The following is a 22,559-nucleotide window of genomic DNA, read 5'->3' as shown; positions in this document are numbered from 1 at the left end:
TGACCTGCTATGATCATTGATTTCTAACTCATCTCAGTCAAAAGCAGCTGGATTGATGAAGCCATGTAAACAAACTTGATGTGTTCTGGCTGCAGGATTTTTTGGGAAAGCTTGGGGAGAGTGAAACACACAGCTAAAATAGCTAAGAGTTAAATAGCCCTTTCTGCCAAGGGCTAGAAACAAAATTCAGTATCTGTGCTTCACCACCATTACTATGAATCAAAATCCAGTGTTAGTGCATAATTTGCTAGCTTGTATCCTGAATTGAGTGCTGTCTGTCTGCACTGGTGCTGAGAATAGCACACATCTCCTGCTTACACAGTGAAGTCACTCAGTTAGGTGGCTGGCAGCACTGTCTCTGCTTTGTGTTCCTAGTTGGTAAGCTGGGACACTGAAGTGCTCTGTTTCCTGACATGTGAATAGCACTATTTCCCACCAATTCCATATTTCAGTAGCACACTGAAATTTCCCACAGTAACCTGAATCCCTCATGTGCTGCGCTAGACGCAAGAGGAGAAAGAACAACAGGCTCAATTCAATATCCTGAGAACAATTAAAAGATGCTGGTTCAGCATGATGGGCTGGGAAGGACTTCACAGGAAAACAAAATGCCCATTACCTGTTTACCTAACAGACAATCTGCCAGCAATCAAAACTCAAAATACACTTTTAGATAGGTACTTTTATAGATGCTTTACACCAAAAGACTCTCATAGATAAATTCACAAAGATTCTCTTATAGATACTCTACACATACTCTTCTATTCTTGCCTGAATGGAGTAGTACTATCAATAGCACGATTCTTGCCAAAAGAGAAAACCCTTCAAAAGCTCCTTCCTTTTTGGATTGAAGAGTGAGAATAAAGTCAGTCATCTGTTAGGACTTAAACTGGGCATATCAAATACACTTGATTATTCAAAAGAGACACATTTTGGTTGCATGTTGTGCTTGGTGTAATTTCTATTGCCTGACTGTAGATCAGACCTGTCCATCTGCACTCCTTCACCAACCAGTCTACCTTTATATGCTTGAAATTTTATGTTGGAGAGGCAAACCAAAGCACACAGCTGGCTTTGGAGTGTGTGGATTCAACAGGAAAAGTCATGTTAATTTATCTTACACACCAGTATCCTGTTTAAAAATTGCCCAGAGCCAGAGATGTAGGTACAAAACCAACAAAGAGAAAAACACAAAGACAAAAAAAAAACCAAAAAACACTAACCTGGAGAAAAATACATCATTGTTAACAAAGGAGATTTCATCTGCTAAGTCCAGCTCCTTCCCATGTGAGCCACTGTCTGTTAATCGGAGGCTGACTTGAGGTATTCCTTCTGACTGGCCTGGCTGTGGCAATAGGCACGTTTGGCTGGATCGTTCCGTTGGGGGTTTGGTCATCTACAGAAGCAAGGAGAGAGAAAATTGAAATGTGAAAGCAAGTAAAGCCAGAACAGCCCTTTCACATAACCTGTAACTGAAAGACATTGTATACCAGTGTACAAACACCAAAGGTGAAAAGGTGCAAAACAGTATTACTAAATACATCTAAATCAAACACTCAGCTTGATAAAGACTATTTAAAGAAAAATAAAGGGGTGTCTATTAAAAGAGGAGGGGCAATGAAAAAAATAAGAAAAGAAAGGTAAGTGAAATAAATACTTATTTTCTGTATCACAGCAGATGGACTAAAAAAGTTTGCACTGAATTTGCTTCTTGACACTACTGGAAAAACAGATCATAACAGCAAATATTATAGCTCTTCTCAACCCCCTTCCCAACCTTTTTAACGACAATCGATATCAACATGTGCCCCAGGAATGCTTAGGGGAGAAGAGCAAGTTCGCAGGTCTGCCCCACTTTTAACAGCAAACATTGAACCTAACCTTCGTGATTATGTTCAGTTTTCTCTTGTGTTCACCTCTGGTTTTAGCCTTTGCAAGATCCTCCAGCTGGGAGTTTCACAGTATTGTTAACACACAGAGTAAAATTGATTAAAAAGCTCTGTTTTAGCTATGGTGACATAATCTTTCCCTTGGTTTTGAATTATGAGAATTTGCCAGCAACTGATCCTTAACCACCTTCCCCATACTGATCTTGACTTTACACTAATCCAGTAGTGGTCTCTTAATCAGACAGAAAAATACAACTTTATATAGTCTCTCATTTTAAAGAAGTCATACTCATGTGTTCGATCATTTTTGCTGTTTTTCTCTATACCTTTTCACCTACTATGAAGTCCTTCCTAAAATGTGGTCAGAACTGCATGTGGCATTATATATGAAGTCAGATTTAGCAGTGGCTTCTCACAAAAATCTAACTTTTTATTTGCTTTCATGATTGCTAAATTTGGAGCTCATCAGTACAAATGTTTGTATAATCTGTAGGGGTTTGTGGATATAGTTAGCACACAATGATGGAAACTCAACTAATCAGTTTTTTACCCAATAAAGAGTAAATTAGAAGGCTTCTGAAAGTCCTTCTGAAATTCCTACCTTGAATACTTTTCTATTAGCAATACATTGAGTATTTTCTAGGTCATTATGGGAGCAGTTAAATGGCACAGTTTCCAACAAAGATCCTTAAGGGACTTCTCAGAAAACTTTTCTCTACCAATAAACCAATCATATATTTTTACTGCTTTCTAGTTATTAATCCATAAAAAGTCTTTCCTTCTGGTCACAATATAGCTTTGCTACTTTAGAAGCTGTTGACAATGCCATTAAAACCTTTTGAAAATTTAAGTGCACTATACTGACTATACCTATGCATATGCTCACAGAGTCTTCTGTAACTATTTTTTTTTTAAGAAATAATGCTGGTGCCTCCTAACGACTTTAATTATCCATTTGCTTCTCAGTTCTGCTGCCTGCTGTAGTTGTTACAAATCTTCTGGACAGTAAATCAGCATTTCTGAATTCCTTTTCATATCTGGCTTACTCTAAGGTTTATTTATTAAAACTTATTTTACTTCTGTTTCTAGTATTTTGTTCCACTCACAGATGCTTTCAAATGCTTTGTGTGTGTTGAAAAGTCTCATGGGACAGAAGGCTGCTTCTTACTGAGCTTTGCAGAGATTAAAATGAAAAATAAAATATGTATCAGTGCAAAGGGAAATCAGAGAAAGATACTGAGGGAGCTTCCCAGTTTCAGCCTCTGGACTGCTTGCTCTAAGTAAGATCCTGACTTTGCTGATGTCAATGGGCATGTTGCCCAAAGTCAGGATCTCACCTTTGGACCATTGCTAGTTCCAGTAGCACTCTGTTGGCCCATTATCTGCAGAGAGGTCTCTGGCTGTTGGCACCACGGGAGCTGGGCACACAGCACATGGGCACCAGGCAGTGCCTCTCAGCTGGTACACAACAGCAGCAGTGCTGTGATTTCAAAGGGGAAAACCATGTCTGTGGGCAGGAGGGGAGACAGGGAGCTATACAGCAGCAATGTTACAAGAGAGAACCACAACAGGAGGCAGCAGAGCCTGTGGTCTGGATGCACTGAAGAAGAGACCAGAACCCAACTGACTACAACCTCCTTTCAAGTACATGTAGAGAGCAGTAACATCACTCCTCAACCTCTTTTTCTCCAGGCTAAACAAGCCTAGCTCAAGAACATATGACTGCTGCATACTGAGATGCCTTATGTGGTGTGGTGCCTGTCAAAGCAGCATTTTGTCCCCAGCAAAATCTAACCACTAAACAAACACGAATCTATAAATCTTTGTGAATACATACAAGGCTTCACTTTGCAAGACGATACCAATAAATCCAAGGACAAGCCTAGAGAGTAGGCTTTGGCTGAAGAAAAAATAACTGGATTTTTGTTTCCTGAAAGATTTTTCCTCTGGTGAAGCCTAACCTCAAATTGCATTTGACAAAGATCAGATTTAGCCTGAAGCACGTATGTTGTGGGCTGTAACAGCATAGCTACAGTCTGCAGCCACTGAAAGCATGGACTCTGCTGAAGTCTGCTACTCTGTAATTTAAAGTACACCTTCATTATCAGCCAAATACAAGCAAAATAGCATCAGGTGCCACTGACAATCAAAGGGACAAGAATGGGTAATTAAAACACCAAAGAACAGAAAACTACAAGGAATTACAACACTGTCCATCCGGCATTTGGCTGTCAAGTTTTGTTGTCTCAAAGTTCAGATGCAAGGAACTGTGTTTGCAGTTGTAACAGAAACTAGTCAGTTTTATGACCAGTATAAACATGCTTCATGATGGGTATTGAAGAAAGTGCAAGAAAACCTTTCACCTAGAGGCAGAAGCTGACCAGTCAAGTGACATCATCCCACACAATACCACCATCAAGAGTCTTCAAACTGTCTGGTTGCATCATAGGGATGTTTCATCTCCCTTTGAAGTGTCAGAAGCTTCTGGGTTCAAAGATCAAAATTACATCTTCTGAAGATCTGACGTGGTATGGTGACTAACCATTCTCTGTTCTTGAAGAACAGGAGCTGCTCCAGATGAATCTGGAGAGCTCTGTGCATATGAATCAACATGGTTTAAAGACAGATCCTTAACACAAGTCATCCTGCTTTTCTGAGTACCTCACTCCTGTTCTCAAGTTGGAAAATGAAAAACTTCCAATATCTCAAGCTGTGCATGAACATGTCCAAATAACTGGACAATTCACACTCATTTAAGTAATTATGAGGTCTAAATGCATATCCTTTGGAAGAAACTAGCTGTGAGTTCATATTTAAATGTCATAATTGAAAGGATAATGAAGATATTTCTATAAGGTAATCCTCAATAAACCCACCAGGTATTTAAAACATACACAGCACATTCTTTTGTTTAAAGGTGTATGAACATAGTACTCCTCCAGACAAGAGAAACCTCCCTCAAAATTTGCTTAATACACAAATGGAATTCTTACAGTTGTCCACCAAAGCAAAGAGGTCATTATCATTTTTTTAAAGACTTCATACTTCATCACCCTAGTGCTTTTTCAGCTTCTGAGTTGTCTATACTAATACAGCTATCCCATGGAATAGAAAAAGGTATATTTCTTTGGAGAAACACAGGCATGGCCGAGTGATGCAAGTATATTTGGAATGCTGGTTTCTTTTTCACTCTAGTCTCAATGTGGCTAGCTATCAGCACAAAGCTTTAATGTCAATCTATCCACTCACAAGCATTACCTCTGCTTCATGAAGGACTGAGAAAGGGAGAACATTAGCCAGCTGTAATTCACGCCGGACAGCTGATCAACCTAATTCAACCAGTTCTGCCCAGTGAAATGACCAGGGAATGAGCCGCCTACCGAGGTCACCCACACGTGGTATTTGGCCACTGAAACCTCTTCAACAAATATATTCCACTCACTCCATTCATACACAGAGCTTACAGCTCTCTGCCTGCCTACCAAGATTAATGGCAATTACAATGACAATTACACCAGGCCTTGCTTCGAGACACAGATTTTGCCAGAGGGTTTAGGCCATCCTGAATTGTCACAGAGAATCTGGTGGAAATTCATGCTGAGACAGTAAATCCCTTCAAGTTATTCAGTGAACACACCAAGTAGAAGATGTACTTGGTGTACTTGTGTTGTTCTCTGAAATTTCATACTGCAGCCAGCTCTCACACAACACCAGCTCCACCACTATTTTATTGTAAAGGATTTCTGGGAAAAATCTCGACAGGATAAATCTCCTGCAGATGTATTTCAGGCCCAAAGGGCTTTCAAAGGCAGGGATAATAAATCTGCAGTGAGATTTTTCAGTTACATTAATCTCACACTTCTTACATTATTCTCTCACTTCTATTCCTATGCTTCTACTGAAGGTGTGATTACATTTCTGGCCATGGCACAGAATTTCTGTGTGTGAGGAAGCAAGTACCAAAGTCATGGTTTGAATGCTATGTGGCTACATCAGTAGGGACAAAGTCAGAGAAGCTGTGGAACAACATAATCTGAACACACCTGAATTACATTGCCCTTTTTTTTTTCCATAACAGTAGAACTAAAGGCAAGGGAAGAAGTGCAGATGTTATCTACTAGACTTTCCAAGGCCTTGGACACAGCCCCCACCTCATCCTTCTCTCCAAATTGCAGAGACATAGATTTTATGGATGGATGAGGACTGGCTGGATGGTTGCATCCAGAGAGGAGTGGTCAAGGGCTCAATGTCCCAGTCGAGACTGGTGACAAGTGGTATCCCTTGGTACAGTTGTCTTTGGTAGGGCTGCTATCTTAAAATGGGCTTGTGCCCAAAGGCTTCCCAAAAAGATAGATTCTATTCAGAAAGTAATGAAACAAAAATGTCATTAAAACCCACCTTGATTCATCACTTCACCAACCACCTACAATACTGATTTTAAAACCACATAGCCAAATTACAGTTGTGAAGTTCTTCTCAAATTAAAGATGCCTCATTACTGACACTGGGAGACAAAGATCAACAGCTCTGTAATTGTTCCAGGTTTAGCAGAGTCAACACATACTTGAAAAATAATTCAGTTACCAACTCTCTTCCACACTCAAAACTAAGCCTGAAATACCTCCTTGATTAACTGCCACACTGAAACCATAAAGTCACGATAAATGTGGTCATCTTTATAACAGGTGCAGCTGCCACTGCCAAATTTGGATTTCTCTTACTCTACTTGTATTTTTAGGCATTGGATGACTAAAACACCTCCTCTGCCACTCTGCTCTTCTCAGATATCAAAGTTATAGATTTGATGCAACCCTAAGTGTATGAAGCTTTAAAGTTCAATGAAATTCTGATGTTTTATGCAAATTCAGATGTCTTAATGAGAACAAGACACTTTGGAATCAGAGAGATGGGTATTCCTTTAAACCACATCCCAGTCCTGCTTGTCCAGGTAAATTTCCTTTTATGACAAGGTAACCAGTCTAGTTGATCAAGGGAATCCTTTAGATTTCAGTAAAGCATTCAGTGCTGTGTCTCACAGTATCCTGCACAAAATGTCCAGCACACAGCTGTTGTTCGGGAAGCAACTGATTCATGGGTTGGGCACAAAGGGTTACAGTGACTGGGGTGACATCAGACTGCTGACCTGCCACCAGTGGAGTTCCACAGGGCCCCCATCATAGGCTCTGTGCTCTTCAACATCTTCATGAATTACTTGGACACAGGACTTGAAGGGACACTAAGCACATTTGCAGAGGACACTAAATTGGGAGGAGCTATTGACTTCCTCTGCAGAGATCCTGCAGAGAGACCTCAACAAATCAGAGGACTGGGCAATAACCAACCATGTGAAGATCAATAAGGGAAAGTGCCAGATTCTCCATCTGGGATGTAGATTCAACCCTGGGATTCAACCCCGGATGTACAGACAGACTGGGGAATGAGACGCTGGAAGGCAGCACCATGGAAAGGGACCAGGGGGTTCATGCAAGTTGAACACGGGTCAGCAGTGCCCTGGCAGCCAGGAGGGCCACCCATGTCCTGGGGGACATCAGGCACACCATCACCACCCAGGCAATGGAGGGGATTGTCCTGCTCTGCTCTGAGCTGGGGCAGCCTCACCTCCATTGCTGGGGCAGTTTTGGGTGCCACAATGTAAGAAAGGTATTAAACAGTGTCCAAAGAGGGCAATGAAGATGGTGAAGGGTCTTAAGAAGAAGCTGTATGAAGAGTGACTGAGATCACTTGGTCTGTTCAGCCTGGAAAAAAAGGACACTGAGGGGACACCTCACCGCAGTTACAACTTCTCATTAGAAAAGAGGAGGTGCAGTGATCTTGTTCCTGTGGTCACCAGTGACATGACCTGAGGGAATGGTCTGAAGTTGTGTCAGGGCAGGTTTAGGTTGGATATTAGGAAAAGGTGGTTGGGCACTGGAACAGGCTCCCCAGGGAAGTGGTCACAGCACCAAGCCTGACAGAGCTCAGGAAACAACACCAGAGCCTCCATATTTGACCAAAGCCATAGTGAACAGCAGAATTGCTTAAATGCTTAAAAGTAAACACACACTTCGCTAACACTGCTCTGTTTCAGAGGTAAGAAGCTAGCAAATGTTCACAGAAAGTCTATGAAATTCAAGCACAGCTATGCAGATAGGGCATTTCTAGCTCCAGAGATAGTTTAAGTGTCACTGGCTGCAAATCCTGCAATTTAGTTCCAGTAAACTCTCAAGGTCAAAATCATGTCTCTTATAAACCAAAGCAGATTCAGTGAACAAACTCAAAATTTTCCTTGAAGTACAGTCCAGAAAGATGTAACCTGAACCCAAAGCTATCCTGTCCTAAAAACATTCAAAATTAAGAAATCAACTCAGTAGTAAGATTATCTTAACCTGTGACTCTCCATGGCACACAAACAACAGGAGGTTGTTAACTGAACCAGCAATACCTTAAGGCCCTTTTCCTGCAGGAGGTCAGGCACATTTGCCTAAGGGAATACCTTCAGCTTCCTGCCCTGTGCAGCTCTCCAGCCAGCTCTGTCAAAATCCTGCAAGCATGCAGCTTGCATGGGATGTAGGCCAAAAAGCAAGATGTATGGGCCTCGAGCCAGAAGACACAACCAGCTCCCAGAGATTGCCATCTGCTGCCTGGCATATGTTTGCCAAAGGAAACGTAGTGCAGGCAATGTTCTGAACTGATGTGAAGAGAGCTTTATCCAGGTGGAGAGGAAAGAGTGGGATTCATGTGGACTTTGCAGATCAGGGGTCCTAGGAATCTCAGCAAAAGGCAAGTTGAGGACTCCTTGATGGATAAAAAACCTTAAAAGCAAAACAAGTATGCCTGACTTCACACTGGAGAGATACAACAGCCCATTGTCTTATCATTTCTGTGCAGCAACAAACTTTACAGCCTCTTGAGAAACATTAAAATCCAGCCTTGGTCACAACCCTGAATGTACCCACAAGGATACTGGAAGTTACTCACATCCAAATCCCAGAGTTCTGGATACAATGCTGGGACACTGGAATTACTTGGAGTTGCTTGGAGTTACTGCTGCCTTTTGTCCACTTTGGACTCTCTTAGCTTGAACAGATGATGCATTGAGAGTAGGAAGCACAGATATGGCCAGATGATCACAATCACAGGAGAAATGCAGGAATGAACTTAGAGGGCTGACTATGGTGACAATTCCTGCTCTCAGCTTCCCACAGGGCAGACTTTCTGCTCATGTCTGTATTCACCTGCCCATTCTGAGCAATAGTGAGAGCAAGGAAAAGCACTGTAAGTTAGTGTAGTTACAATGGGGATTATTTGGTATTTCAATATATTCTTAAAATAAATGTCACCTCCAGTGAAGGAAACCTAAAGCAAATGCTCTGCAACTCTCTCCTGTGTTGTTAAAGGGCAAATGTTAATGAGCCCATCAAAAGCCAGAGAACAAAGGTAAGTTAGTACAGTGCCCATTACATTCCTTCATCCTTCCTGCTGGCCAACTGTTTAAGGTGTAAACAAGTAAGTGTTTGCCAAAGGATTTCTTCATTAGAAAAATGTGAAGCTGTGCCAAAATTCAGAGCTGTTCCACTGAAGTCCATGTAAGTAGTTTGGAAAGTTTAAAACAAGCTGCTAAGAAACCTGTCTTTCTCCATGTATGGTACTTCTCCTGTTCACAGCATGACAATGAATTACACAGTAATGAAAGAATTTGCTGCCTAAAAGACACTGTTGGCATTGTCTGAACTGTGCTATATTCCATAAAGTGCAGGCAGATCCTTCAAGGAAAACAGATTAGTTTTACCTCTGTATTTCTTCCGCCCTGCATTACTATATGGCCAACTCATTATCCAGGGAACCTGAACAACTAAAATGACAACTGTAAAGGCTGACTCTAGCTCCCACTCTTCAAACCCTTCTCCTTCTCAACAGTAAGGAATGCTGTTTACAAACTCTGTAATAAAAGCAGGTTCAGGTCTTAGGAATTTTGAACAGAGGTGGAGCAGCACTCTCCTACTAATAAACTGGCACTAAACATGCCCAAGCTCATTTTTATGGCCCTCTGAATCAACACTGGGTAATACAGATAAGCTGAGACACCACTAGAAATTCCACTAGACCACCTAACAATCCAGCAACAAAAGGACAGGAATAATCCTGTTCTTGGATCATTCACCTCTGAACTAGAAAAGGAGTTAAAAAGACATTCTGTACTCTAATAGAACCTTCAAGGTGACCTCATAAGTGTTTTTATCTCCCATTTTTACAGCATTGCATCTTCATTACAACTCCACCTCCAATTGTAAGTACAAGTCATCACAGACAAATGACTCAAGTGAATCACTTAAGTGTGTTAGATCAGATTCTTCTGTCACATGATAGCAAAAGTTAGAAATCAACATTCCTGCAGTTAACATAGGACCAGGCTTGCCACTGACTGAATACTACTAAGTAAGCATGCAACAGTCAGGTACTTCAGGACTCATGCAGTACAATAATTGCTTTTATTATCTTGAACTTGCATTCCACACAGAGCAGTAAAACCTACAACATTTAGCCAGGTCACAATTGCAAGGACTTAAAGAACACTTGTCTGTCTGCATTTCTGTTAAGAAAGTAAGCAATTAAACCAACCTTTGTACTTGCATTAAAGAAAACACATTACATAACTACCTTTTTGCATCTCTGCAAAGATGCCTTACTTACCTTTCAGTGCATCTTTGAATTACTGAAGCTTAAGAATTCTTTGATATTTCTATTTATTTATTTTTAGCATTGCTTGTGAAATTCATGAAACAGTGGGATGGAATCTGTTGTGCTTTAAAGCCCAATTTCCCTTAAAACCCACAACATGACTCCTGTACAACTGGGATAAATGAACTTGGAGCCACAAAATTACTAGCATGGAGAAGTGATATCTGAGAATCACTTTTCTAGAACCTTACAAATCTCCAGAGAAGCTCTAAGAAGTATGGCCTATCAGCAATTGGCCATAAAATAAGCAATACTTTCCATTCTCATGCGAAGAAAAAATCTCCAGTGTAGCAGACTGGATACAAAACAAACTTAGTTTTGTTCACTCTGTGTACCCAACAATCAGCATTAACTGTTTACACCTGGAAGGTTACCCAAGCCCTGCTTACTGTCAACAGCTGCCAGCAATCACCTCTCCATCTCACATTCCCCAAAACCTGCTCAAACTACAGTACCTGCTCATGATGGCAATAAGTCCCACCACAGTTCATAAGAGAAATTTTCTATGAAGAGTAATTGGGCCAAAGTAAATCAGCAGCACCTGTACAGACACTGTCAAATCCAGGTTTTGAAGTAAGTTTTTGCAATGATTTTCATGCAAGAATTGACAAGATCACAAAGAAAGCCACAGAACATTTCAGTTCCTAACTATGAGAGGCAATATTTATTGGTGAACTGTGCAGTCAGATGTCTATCAGCATATAGCAAAGCTTTTAGTCATTTCCTACATCTACAAATGTGGCAAATTTAGAGACCTGCAGGTCTAGACCTTACACTATAACAATAAAGTGTCCAGGTTCCCTTATCCATTGCCATTATTAAGTAAGAGAGATTCATACAGCATACTTGCCTCTTACACTGTTACCTGTCTTCGATGCAAAGGTCAAAAAGAACAGAATACTACCCCTGCTTTTATCTTTTTCAACAAAATGTTGAATGGGCATAAAAACTGTTATGTTTCAGCCTCAGTCAACTGTAGCCACGAAGATATGACCCGTGCAGTCAATTTCAAGTCTTTTGTTTTTGTACTAACAGAAGACTTTAAATGCAACTGATTATAACTGCTTAAGGAAGGAATTAGGAAAAAAAATAGCTACTAAAAAAAATGGTTTTACATTGTGCTGTATTTTAATGACAACAATAAACTTATTTGTTGATGGCATAATATTCCCAGTTATTTCTGGAATAATCTCATTATTAATGCTGTGCTCATCCTCTCTTTCCTGCTTGATTCAGTAATTAATCTGTTTCTGGTCTCACACACTGCATAATCAGAGGAAACTGGCCTGTGGGTTTCTCAGTTCAAGTTTTAAATACTTCTAGAAAGCATCAGATCTATTTTTTAGCTGTTAATACATAGATGACCACTTTAATTAAAATAAACTTGAACTTTTATCAATGTGAAACTTTTTCTTAATTAAAGCACAGACTAGGTTGTTTTTTTGTTGTTTTTTTTAACAGAAACAAGGAGTGAGAGTCCTTTCTGTAATAAAGAATGTGCCATTCTGACTTAACCAAAATATCATCCAATTTACTTCATCTAAGTATTTGGCCTTGTGCCCCAAAAGAGAAAAGCTATTATATGGGCTTGCTCACTGACTCTCTGCAGGGGCTTTGACAGAAAAAATAACTCTTGTCAGCACAGTGATTAGGGTTGCAGATAAAAGTGGTAATTTTTCATAAGGAAGAAAACCCCCAACCACTATGGTAGCTTGTAAAGGCCAGGGGTGGTGAAGATGTTCTATTGGGACTGTTCACTATGTCCTCCAGTTCAAAGCAAAAATCAGGTGACCTTCAAGTGACACTAGTGAAAGCTACATTTGTAACATACAAAAGGAGTTAGTTCTTCACCTCAGAGGAAGCAATTTGTGGCATACTTTTACAGATTATATGTTGGAAGCAAAAAGCTTCCACAAGTGCGAGAGAGGCACAAGACAGTTACTCTGGACATCACTAAATACAAAACCCCTATCAAGAGCAGGAAAATTTATGAGAATAATCATGAACTGGTAGAAACACCTTGCTGTCCTATCCTTCTCCTCCACTGGCATCTGCTCATGGGCAGTGCTGGAAGCAGCACACTGAATTAAATGGATCCCCAGTGTGAGCCAGCACAGCCACTCTTATGTATGATGAGCAGACATTAAGAGGATTATTCAGTGAATTCAATGCTGCAAATGACTGCAGGAATGATGCATTAGCTGATTGCATGAGGACAGACTGCAACAGCTGACTCTTTACTGGGTCAGCAGCTGTACAGCACAGAGGAGGGAATATTCAGCTTCCCTCCCCATAGCTCTGCAGTGCAGCCTTTGCCTCAGGTAAGTGTCACACCTACCAGGGTCACACCTGTGAATTTTCCCAAGGCTACAACAGTGTTGTGCATGGAGCAGTGCAAAAGGAGCAGTGGATTTACGAGCTCCTGGCTCTCTCTTTATTCGATGTTGGAGTGGCCAATACACCACCCCCTGTACTAAGCTCCCTGGTGCACAGCAGGGCAGGTGTGACACGCAGCAGTGCTCTCAGGAGTGCCAAAGTAGTTAAAGCACCCCTCTTCTTACTCACAAAATGAAGACAATATGGAATATCTACCCCTCTGTGGCCATGCAAAATAGCTCATGGCTGAATAAGACTCCAAAAGACACGCAAGCTATCAAATAATCTGTATTTCTAAGGCTACAATTGTGTGGCCAATGGTATGGAGATCTTCAAAGGCATTTTCTAATTCATATGGTCACAGGTATTTTCATGAATGTTAAACTGGACGGAATTAACTGATTTTTATTCAGTTATTAGTTCACAGAGTTGTCATTCAGTGTCACAGATACCTTCACGAAAAATACAGAAAATCTTTTAATGTGAACAATAACTGAAAAAAAAAAAATTGTACAAGAAAGTGATGAAAACATCATCTGAAGGGGGATCAATGTCAGCAAACCATACTAAACAAAACTGCTTAAAAAAATTGAAACATCTAGTATTTATAAATGAGTTTTTTGCCTTGGTTGCTATTCGCATATAAATACTGGGTCAGTTTCTTCCTGTCTGCTGTTCTGCCTTGCCATCATTTACACTATACTTTAATAACCACAGTTCAGCAAAGCTGTTTCAGATAGAAGTGATAAAAAGGAGAACCTCAGTGTTTGCAAAAGAAACGCATCACTGCTTTTCAATATAAAACTAATACCCTTTTCAGTTCAACTTTCATTTCCTTTTGTTCTCCCAAGACTATTTATATATATGACCTTTTACCTGAGACTGCATCTCTTAATAAAAACAGCTAAAAGCTACTGTGAATCACATCAGTACAACCTTAAGCTACTGCACTCATTGCCATAAAACATGTACAAAGGTCATGAGTTGTGATACGTAAGCAAGAGAGAGATGTGGAAATCCATTATTTTTAGAGAGGACTGTGATATGTGAAAGGAAATGACAAACACAGTAACAATCCTATGATGCACCTCAATGCTACCAACTCCATCTGTGGAGTATCATGGTATTTTCCAGGAGAAAGAGTCAAATTTGTCTCCAGCCATGCTGAAGGACTGAACGCTATAAAAAGTTAAACTGGTAGTGCCAGTATCAAACATAATTTCAGAATTTGTAAAAGGTTATAAAGACTTCACTGAGGGAAAATATTCATCTTCCATGCCCATCCCCACAATCTGCAACTAAAACATCCCCATGTTATCAACACTCTTTCCAGCACAAATCCAAAATACAGCCCCATACCAGATACTATGAAGAAAATTAACTCTACCCCAACCTAAACCATCATATATAAACTGGCAGGGGATTAAGATGTCAATGACCACACCCTGTAAGAAGCCTGTAGCAGAATTTAAGATAAAAAAAACCAAATTAAACATTTACAAAGTGGCACAAGAGGACTTCTCTCTTGCTGGGTTTACCTAACTCTGTCTGTATGCACAGAGGTGCTCAATAACAACAGAGCTCAGATCCGTTCAGGGGAACATTTTATTCTACTTTCAGTTTTGATAGCTGGAATATATCCTTTACCTATTTACAGTAATATTATTCATAAATGGAAAAAGGATGATCTAAAAGAGAGCTATTATCCAGACATGAGAAAAATCCAGGCTCTCCAGATCTGCATCTCACATTACAGTTGTTTAAACTCAGTCTTGAAAAGCTAAATTGTATTTTCAGATCTAAAAATCAAAATACTCACAGGGAAAAGAGTTTTCATGCATGGAATTAATGGAATGTTACTTTCAAAAGAAATACCAATCCGTAGTAAATTAGGGAGTCTTAAGTTTCTCTACATTGTTCTAGTTACTTATGTAAGGTTCTCAGTGCATGAAGAACAGACCCTTTTCTCAACACTGAAACCGAGATGGTCACTGCTGGCAGTTAAGGTGAAATGCTGCAGGGATCTGCTGGATACATCAGATTTTCAAGAGCATACATATCCAGTCTTTAGGAGCATCTGTCCCCTTGTGTCCTATGCATCGCATGCTCCTGTTGCTCTCAGACTGCCCTGAACCCAGTTAATGACAACAAGCTTTGGGGCACTGAAAGTGCTCCAGGTAGAGCAGGGGGTACCAATCACCTTCTGGGCAAACTGTGATCTTCACAGTACTCACAGGAGGGGTTTTAAAAAACTCATAGAATTTATACTGAAGTCAATGGGCATTTCACTGCTCTTAATATGGGAAAATGAATTAATTTAGTACTGACTCTTTCGGAAACTCCCACCTTCAGAGTTTTCTAGATGAAGCTAATGGCAGAGGCCAGCAAGAATTAAATGCCACAAACAGAAAAATCTCTTAGACTTCTTCACTTTGGATTGGTTCCGAGTGCCTGCAATGTATCCTTGCCACAAAGACAACACCGACTGCTGATTTATACAGAGGGGATAATGCTGATCATTTCATGTAACCTGATTAATTGAATGATTAAGGAAGAGAAAAAGAAACAATGAGGAATCTAAACAGAAGGAACAGAGGGATTTGTCTTAGCTGAAAATTTTTCACCTTCTTGACAATCTCCTTTTTCCCCCATGGGTACAGCAAGGATGCTCAGCAACAGCTGGCTACTGCAGAAGCTTACATGCTTATTTTACTGTACCCTGTTTCTTGGTGCTGACTTTGATGCCTCCCTTTTGGAGGATGATGATATACTGCCTGAGATGGACTGCTCCCAAGTGCTAAATCACAATGTCATAACCCTTCAAAAAAACAAATCACCAAAATCCCCACAATAAAACAAACAACAACAACCTCAAATAAATCCAAATGAGTAACAGACAGTGAATGAAAAACATGTCAAAAAAAACCAAGTGCAAGTACAGACCAGGACACACATATACATATGGATCTTATTTTCCCTACATTTTAGCTATGTGGAATTACCATGGGACAGTGATAGTACCAATCAGTATTTTTTTCAAGAAAAAACCGAGAGAGCAAAGACAAAATTCCTAAGCACTTCAACTACAATATCTGTCAGCTACATTCAAACTATTTACAGTATACTAGAAGTGTGGACAGCAGGAGAGAAATAGACATCTGTAATGTGCCTGTCTTTCCTTTATATGTCCTGAATCTTTTCAAATTTCTTCTCATAATGTGTTAAGATTAAAATATGGCTGGTCAAATTCTAGCAAAAAAAGTATCAGCATAATAATTTATTACAGAGTTTAGCATATTTGTGTAAATATTCAGGACTGCACTTAGTAACACCACAAGTGACAGATTTATAATCCTGTAAATGCTTCAGTGAATTTCAAGAGCAGAAACATTCTGGTTTAATAATACATTCACAAGGTTGTCAAAGCCAGCAGAGCTAGAAGCACTGGAACACCATTTCAGAATTACACAAGGAATTGTTCAGGGGTTTTATTACTTGCCTTTCTGAATCACAGCCTAAACATAACCATCCTCCTCACTCCAGACTGAATTTCCTATAGGTGAAAGGTTTGGAGGCTTATAAACTTTCCCCTGCAAATCTCATATTGCTCATTTCCCGCCAGCTCACATCTTAAAATGTCATTGTGGCTGAATCACTATACACCCTTACTATAAACATGTCCATCTGCTCACTGGTGGACAACTGCAAAGTGAATTCTAGCTGAAGAAATACTTAACAAAAAAAAAAAAAAATAAAAAAGAAGAGACAGACTTCCACAGGTGCTCCTTCTCCTCATTCACTTTCCACCCATTTTCACATCTCCCATGTGAGCCCATTCCTACTCTTGGAGGCTCCTTAGTCCATGCAGGAGAAAACTGGCATGACTTGCACAAATAAGGGGACGCTGCACAAAATGGAAATGTTTGTTCAGATCTTCGGAAAGGATTTCCAACCTTCCATTCCTGCTGGCTCCTGATGGGAAAGAATTAATCCCGTACTGAAAGCTGACCATTAACACGATGCTAAAATGGTCCCAGACATGAAAGAAGAATAAAGGAAACTATCTCGACCCTGCAGGCTTAGCCAGGGCAGTATAACATGGATTAGAAATGGATGCCTTTTTTCCTGACGTAAATGAGGGGCTGCTCCCTTGTCTGCTGAGTGTGTAACCCTGAGGTGACAGGGGAAGGGACTTATTTAGAGGGAGCCCATTAGTTGTGGAATTGGTGGATTCTCAGAAGTTTCTCCCAGACTTTGTCAAGGGATTAACACCTCATGCTATAGCTGGAGGAAGGGAAAGAAGCATTTGTAAGTGAAAATCCAGCTTTTCTTATGGGGGGAAATCAGCTGAAATATTGTGGCTTTCAGTGGAGGTGGAGCTTTAAAAACTTAGCTGCAGAGAGGCCAGTTAAGTCAAGATGGAAAAGTTTGTGACAATCATAACTTTCCAACCTCTCCTCAGGGACAAAAGGCTCAAAATCTAACCTCAGGATGAATGATCTGCTCAGTGTTCAATGGGAAGGAGCAAGCATACCACTTTAAGCTAAGTTAGCTGGAGCACTCTCCTTTGACAAAACAAAAAATGCACTTTGGGGTGTTGCCTGGCTGGAATGGGCACTGCACACTTGGCACACACCAAGCACCAAGATGTGCAGCCAGACCTGCAGCAGGGAGTTGCCTGCATGTCAGAAATTTCAAAGCAGGCTTGCACAATGCTGTGCGTGCACTTGTGCTGCCATTTAAAGTGCAAAGTAGTACTCTGCCAACTCATCCTACCCACTAAGGTGGCAGCTCTGGCTAGAAGACTGGAAACAAACAGTATAAAAATGCAGGAAGGTAATTGCATCTAAAATAAGAGTTCTTTTGAAACTAGTTGTTTATACACAAATAAGCAAGAGACCAATTTCTGCAGATGTTCAGGGATTGAAACCTGCCTGTTCAGAGGTCATCAGAATGCACCTACAGTATACTCACAATGATAAAACTGCACATTTAATTACTTGACTTTGTAGGCTCAACTTTCAATTTGATTTTAATGTTATATTATGTTAATACTATTTTAATGTTATATTAATTTTCAGAATGTACTTGCTCTTTTTCTGCATCAGGTGAACAGGCTATGTATTCTACCACCCAGCAGGGGAGGAATGGGAAAAGCCTGTTGCATTCCTGTCCCAAACATGTGATCAAACCAGGAACAATATTACATCCTTATAATGTCAGGGTTTGTGTACCAGTGCAAATATTTACGTGCTCTGAGCTCACTGGTTCTTGAAACTAAAAGTGCTCTGTCAAGGAGGCATTGGAGCGAAAAGGTGAAAATACAATAGAAAAAAAAAAAAAGATCTCTGTATGACTAGGTAATAGATTATATGTTTTATCTGACAGCGTAAGACAGTACTGAGCTATAAACCATGCTATTAAATGTGACATGTTTCACCTCAAGCCAGTGGAAGGAATAATTCTAGAAATTTCCCAAGAGCAAGTCTCCTAATAGTTTGCCTGCCCAAATTTCCCTTGCCACTTAACTAAATAAAAAATTTTACTGCCTATCTTTGATCATTAGAGAAGCCAAATGGCTGTTATTCCAAGGTTCCAATTCATTCCAGTTGTAGCAATACACCACTGACTAGTGCTACAACATAGGACTAATGCAGCTGCTGTTCAAACACCAATTCAAGACCTTTGTATAATAAAGATCCTTGTTCAAAATTATTATTTCTGTTGTCACCATAGGTTTGTAAACCTATTTCTTCCATTTTGGCAGTACTTCCAAATTGGCAGTACTGCAACTTGGGACTGACTAATTCATTACATAAGTTTTCACTCAGTTTAGTAACACAAAAATCTATCAGGATCACATGGATTCACACTAGGAATTCTGTTCCAAAGCAAAATATAAGCCATGCTGTCTTATGACAACAGATGTTAGAAGCCCTGACGTTAATAATGTGAAAATGCACAATAGTGCAGATGTACTACCAGAAAATTAACTGTTTACACACAACACTGCCTAATAAAATCCAGGTATTTATGATCCTAACAACGAGACCATGGAGCAAAAACACCTAATCAGAACACTGAACCAAATTCACCCATTTCTCTCTGACTAGCAGAGCCTATTGATCAACAGACTGAGATTCTTACTAACTCCTCAAGAATTTAGGAAATTGAAGTAAAGCTTAGATTAAGGATTGCAGTAATAGCTGGCTGCAAATGAGACCTGTAAACTCCAAAAAATTCCAGTTTGTTTCAGGACTTAAAAAAATAATAAACGCCATAATTCTTTTATTATAAGGCATTTCCAAATATAGATATATTTCTGAAGAAAGTACATGTTATACTTCCACCTGCTGGCCACCAAACTGGATGATCATCTGGGTATCATTCTAATAGGTGGAACAAAATCCTTCCAGGAAAGGTGTCATGAACCTGACCATTCAATTTCCCACTGAAATAAAAGCAATTCTAAGATAAATTTTCTTTTTTGTTAAAACTGCACTTTTTTAAAAAAATGTAAATGTTTCCAAAGAAACACTTCTCATAATTTCTAATTATATTACAATATGTCTGAGCAATGAGCAAGAGGAGGTTTTACAGTCCTGGGAACAAAGCAGGGACTGGAATGCAAGTTGCAGAGATTTCCAACCGCCTTATTTTCTGAATTATGATCAACTGGGAAAGCAAGCTAAGAAATCCCTTTTACCTGGCAGAATTTGTCTTTCACAATGACTGAGCAACCTTTGAAAGAAGAGATATAACTGGAATTAAGGCATTCCTATGCCTCCTCAGTGCACATACACAACAAGAATGGTAGTTCAATTATCAACAGCCCTACAAAATCATATCTCTCTTTCCCATGTCTAACACTAATTAATTTTCAGCCTCCTTAAAACATATTTTCTTTAAGCTGACACAGTCTGTGCCTAGTACTGTGGATTTCCCCTAACTATGACCAACATAGTAAACAAGATGCAACTTGCTCCACTGGAGCTGTTCTTTCCTCCCAATACACTGCTCCAAGAGTAGCTTGCTTCCATGACTTTATCTAATGATCCACATATTCTTGTTTTCATTTGACAGCAATAGTGGGACAGGGCTCTGGGAATTCAGAGAAAAATGTAAACACGGAAAAGTGAGGAAGGAGTGAGAGTGAAGGCAATCACTGGAAAGGCAGCAGTGTAGTGACTCAGGGTGAAGTGCTGGCAATACAGTGAGGGATGTGGGGGAAAGGATGACAGAATACCCAACAAGGAAGTGAGTTAGGTCATCTAAATCTCTCCTCACCCTCCCACTGTTCCCAAAACAGAAGCTAAAAAAGCCACTTAAATAAACACAGATGAATTTGGTAAAGGGCAACTCCACAGTTTCTTCACTTTCCTTGCCATCCATTCCTCCATCCCACCATGGCTCATGCTTGAATGCAACAGGGTCTCATTTTATGAGAGCGTTGTCCTGAGCATCCTACATTCTTCACTGCTTACAATAGGATTACTTGGAAAATTTCTATCCACCTACCTGTAGGCATATCAATGGCTTTTCCAGAAGCTGTAATTTTGCCTACAAATAGCTTGTTATTTTCTGGACACTGTGACACAGGTCAAATAATTCTCTGAGGCATTTGTTCTTGTATAACACGGACCAGCTTCTACTGTATGTAATAGTTTATGCATTAGCAATCTGGCAATCACTTTTCTCTACTGAATCTCATTATCACTTGGTTTTCTCTTCAAGTGTACTATCTCTAGTTTATTATACAAATTGGCTAAGATAAGGCATATCTGCTAGAACACAAAAACTGTAACCCTTGATAACAGTATGACGTGTCCTTTCATAGAGTCACCTGACAAATTTAAAATAAAACCTTAGTACCTTTGCTACATGAAGTTAGATGATTGCACTTCTTGTGTTTGAGTACGTGCCTTGATTAAACTAGAAACTTCCCACCCAAATTAGATGGACAATGAACAAGGTCAAATTTTTGCTGCTGCCAGCAGAGTTTGGAAAATATCAACAAGGTCCAAATATGCAAATACAATGTGAGCCCTTGTATTCAGGCATGGCTCTCTCAGGCAAACATCTGTCTCCTGAGTCAACACATTGGGCAACACTTCCCATCCCACTTGAGTAATTTTATCTTTTAGGGTATTTGTTGGAGTAATTCTAGTTGTCAAGAGTAATTCTAGTTGTAATTTGATAGCTTGTATCTCAACAGCTGTGGGAAATTTCCCAGATCTCCACTTTCTTCCAATCCCAATTACTACTAAGTCCTCAGAATTGAAAGACTATCTTGACTTTTGGAACTCGCTGAGGCTTGAAGGATGAGGAAGTACATCTGAAACTTTTCTTCTGGGCCCTTTTTTTTAGAAACATGTTCTTTCCCTGGTTCTGTTGCTGAAGTGACCATCAGTGACTAAAAATCACTGTCAGTGGCCAGACAGATCATCTCCACAACCCAGGAAGGCTAACAGTAATTCTACCTCCTTCCACAAAAGCATTTCAGCTGAGTGCTACTAACAGCTAAAAGACAACTAAATACAGCTAAATACTTCCTCACTGATTCGACATATAAGAAATCCAGCAACCCTTCTAGAGGCAACTGAGCCAAACCCATCCCAATTCAGCAGACCCTCCTGTGATACACCTCAAAGGCAGGGATGTTATCAGCTGATTTCATTGGAATGGCAGAACCTGGGCTCACACCAAACTTCCTGCTCTGTCAAGGTAAAAGACACCGCTTTTTTATAACTTACTTTCTGACAATTTCAATTCCAGTCGATGAAGGCTAAGTGATTTTATCAGTGGGTAAAACCCTACCAAGGATATGCATCTGGTTCAACCCCTCCCAAACTCAAGAATTCACACCCTCTAAGAGAGTAATTATCTGCACTGTCAACACACAATAAGAAATGAAACAAACCATCCTCATGACTATTTCCTGCACAGACCTGAGGTTGCTTCCTGTGGTAGAGACAGCACAAGCCAGAACAAGGCACTTTTTGACTGCCCGACTTGTCAGCTTTTGAATTTTTTTTGATGTTACACGCAAGCCCTCTTCCCACCAAAGGTGTAATACTCTTAACTATATCACTTTTCTTTAACAGCTTCGATGTACTTTCTTCAAAGATCAACTCTTATTTATGTTTCTCCTCAAGTGCATTCAGAAATGGCTAAGTCAGAACACCTGACTTTTAAACTCAAGTGCATGTTTGAGACGGGCAGACTTCACGCAAAGGCAAAGACTAGAAACCTCACACTGTCCTAGAGTACCAAAGTTCATAATCACTGGAGTACACCATAAATGATAACCATGTCAGAAACCCTGAACACTTCCTAAAATTATTCTGCCTCCTCATTTAAAAACATTTACATTTTAGTAAACATATAACCTGCATAAATGTGTAGTCAACAAACAATAAGATATTTAATAGTATGAACTTCCAGACTAGCAATGAAAATTAGCCTATCAGCAGAATCCATGTGCAAACTGCATACCAATCAATAACACAGAACATTATCACAAGAGTCTGCCTTCCACTTATCTAAAAGATTTCT

The 22,559-nt window shown here is 39.9% G+C and overlaps 1 protein-coding gene across 1 annotated transcript in view; it reads right to left on the bottom strand.

Moving 5' to 3' along the window:
* Positions 1-22,559, bottom strand: part of FAM13A (family with sequence similarity 13 member A) — a 115,252-nt gene that overhangs the window by 68,478 nt on the left and 24,215 nt on the right. Inside the window, exon 6 of the mRNA XM_062493013.1 lies at positions 1,224-1,396. Coding sequence (XP_062348997.1) covers positions 1,224-1,396 — 173 coding nt within the window. The remainder of the gene's footprint in view (positions 1-1,223; positions 1,397-22,559) is intronic.

The sequence above is a fragment of the Cinclus cinclus genome, chromosome 5, assembly GCF_963662255.1.
Source record: "Cinclus cinclus chromosome 5, bCinCin1.1, whole genome shotgun sequence".
NCBI lineage: Eukaryota > Metazoa > Chordata > Aves > Passeriformes > Cinclidae > Cinclus > Cinclus cinclus.
Note: the sequence above shows the minus strand (reverse complement) of the source record. Positions and strands in the feature narration are given on the sequence as shown.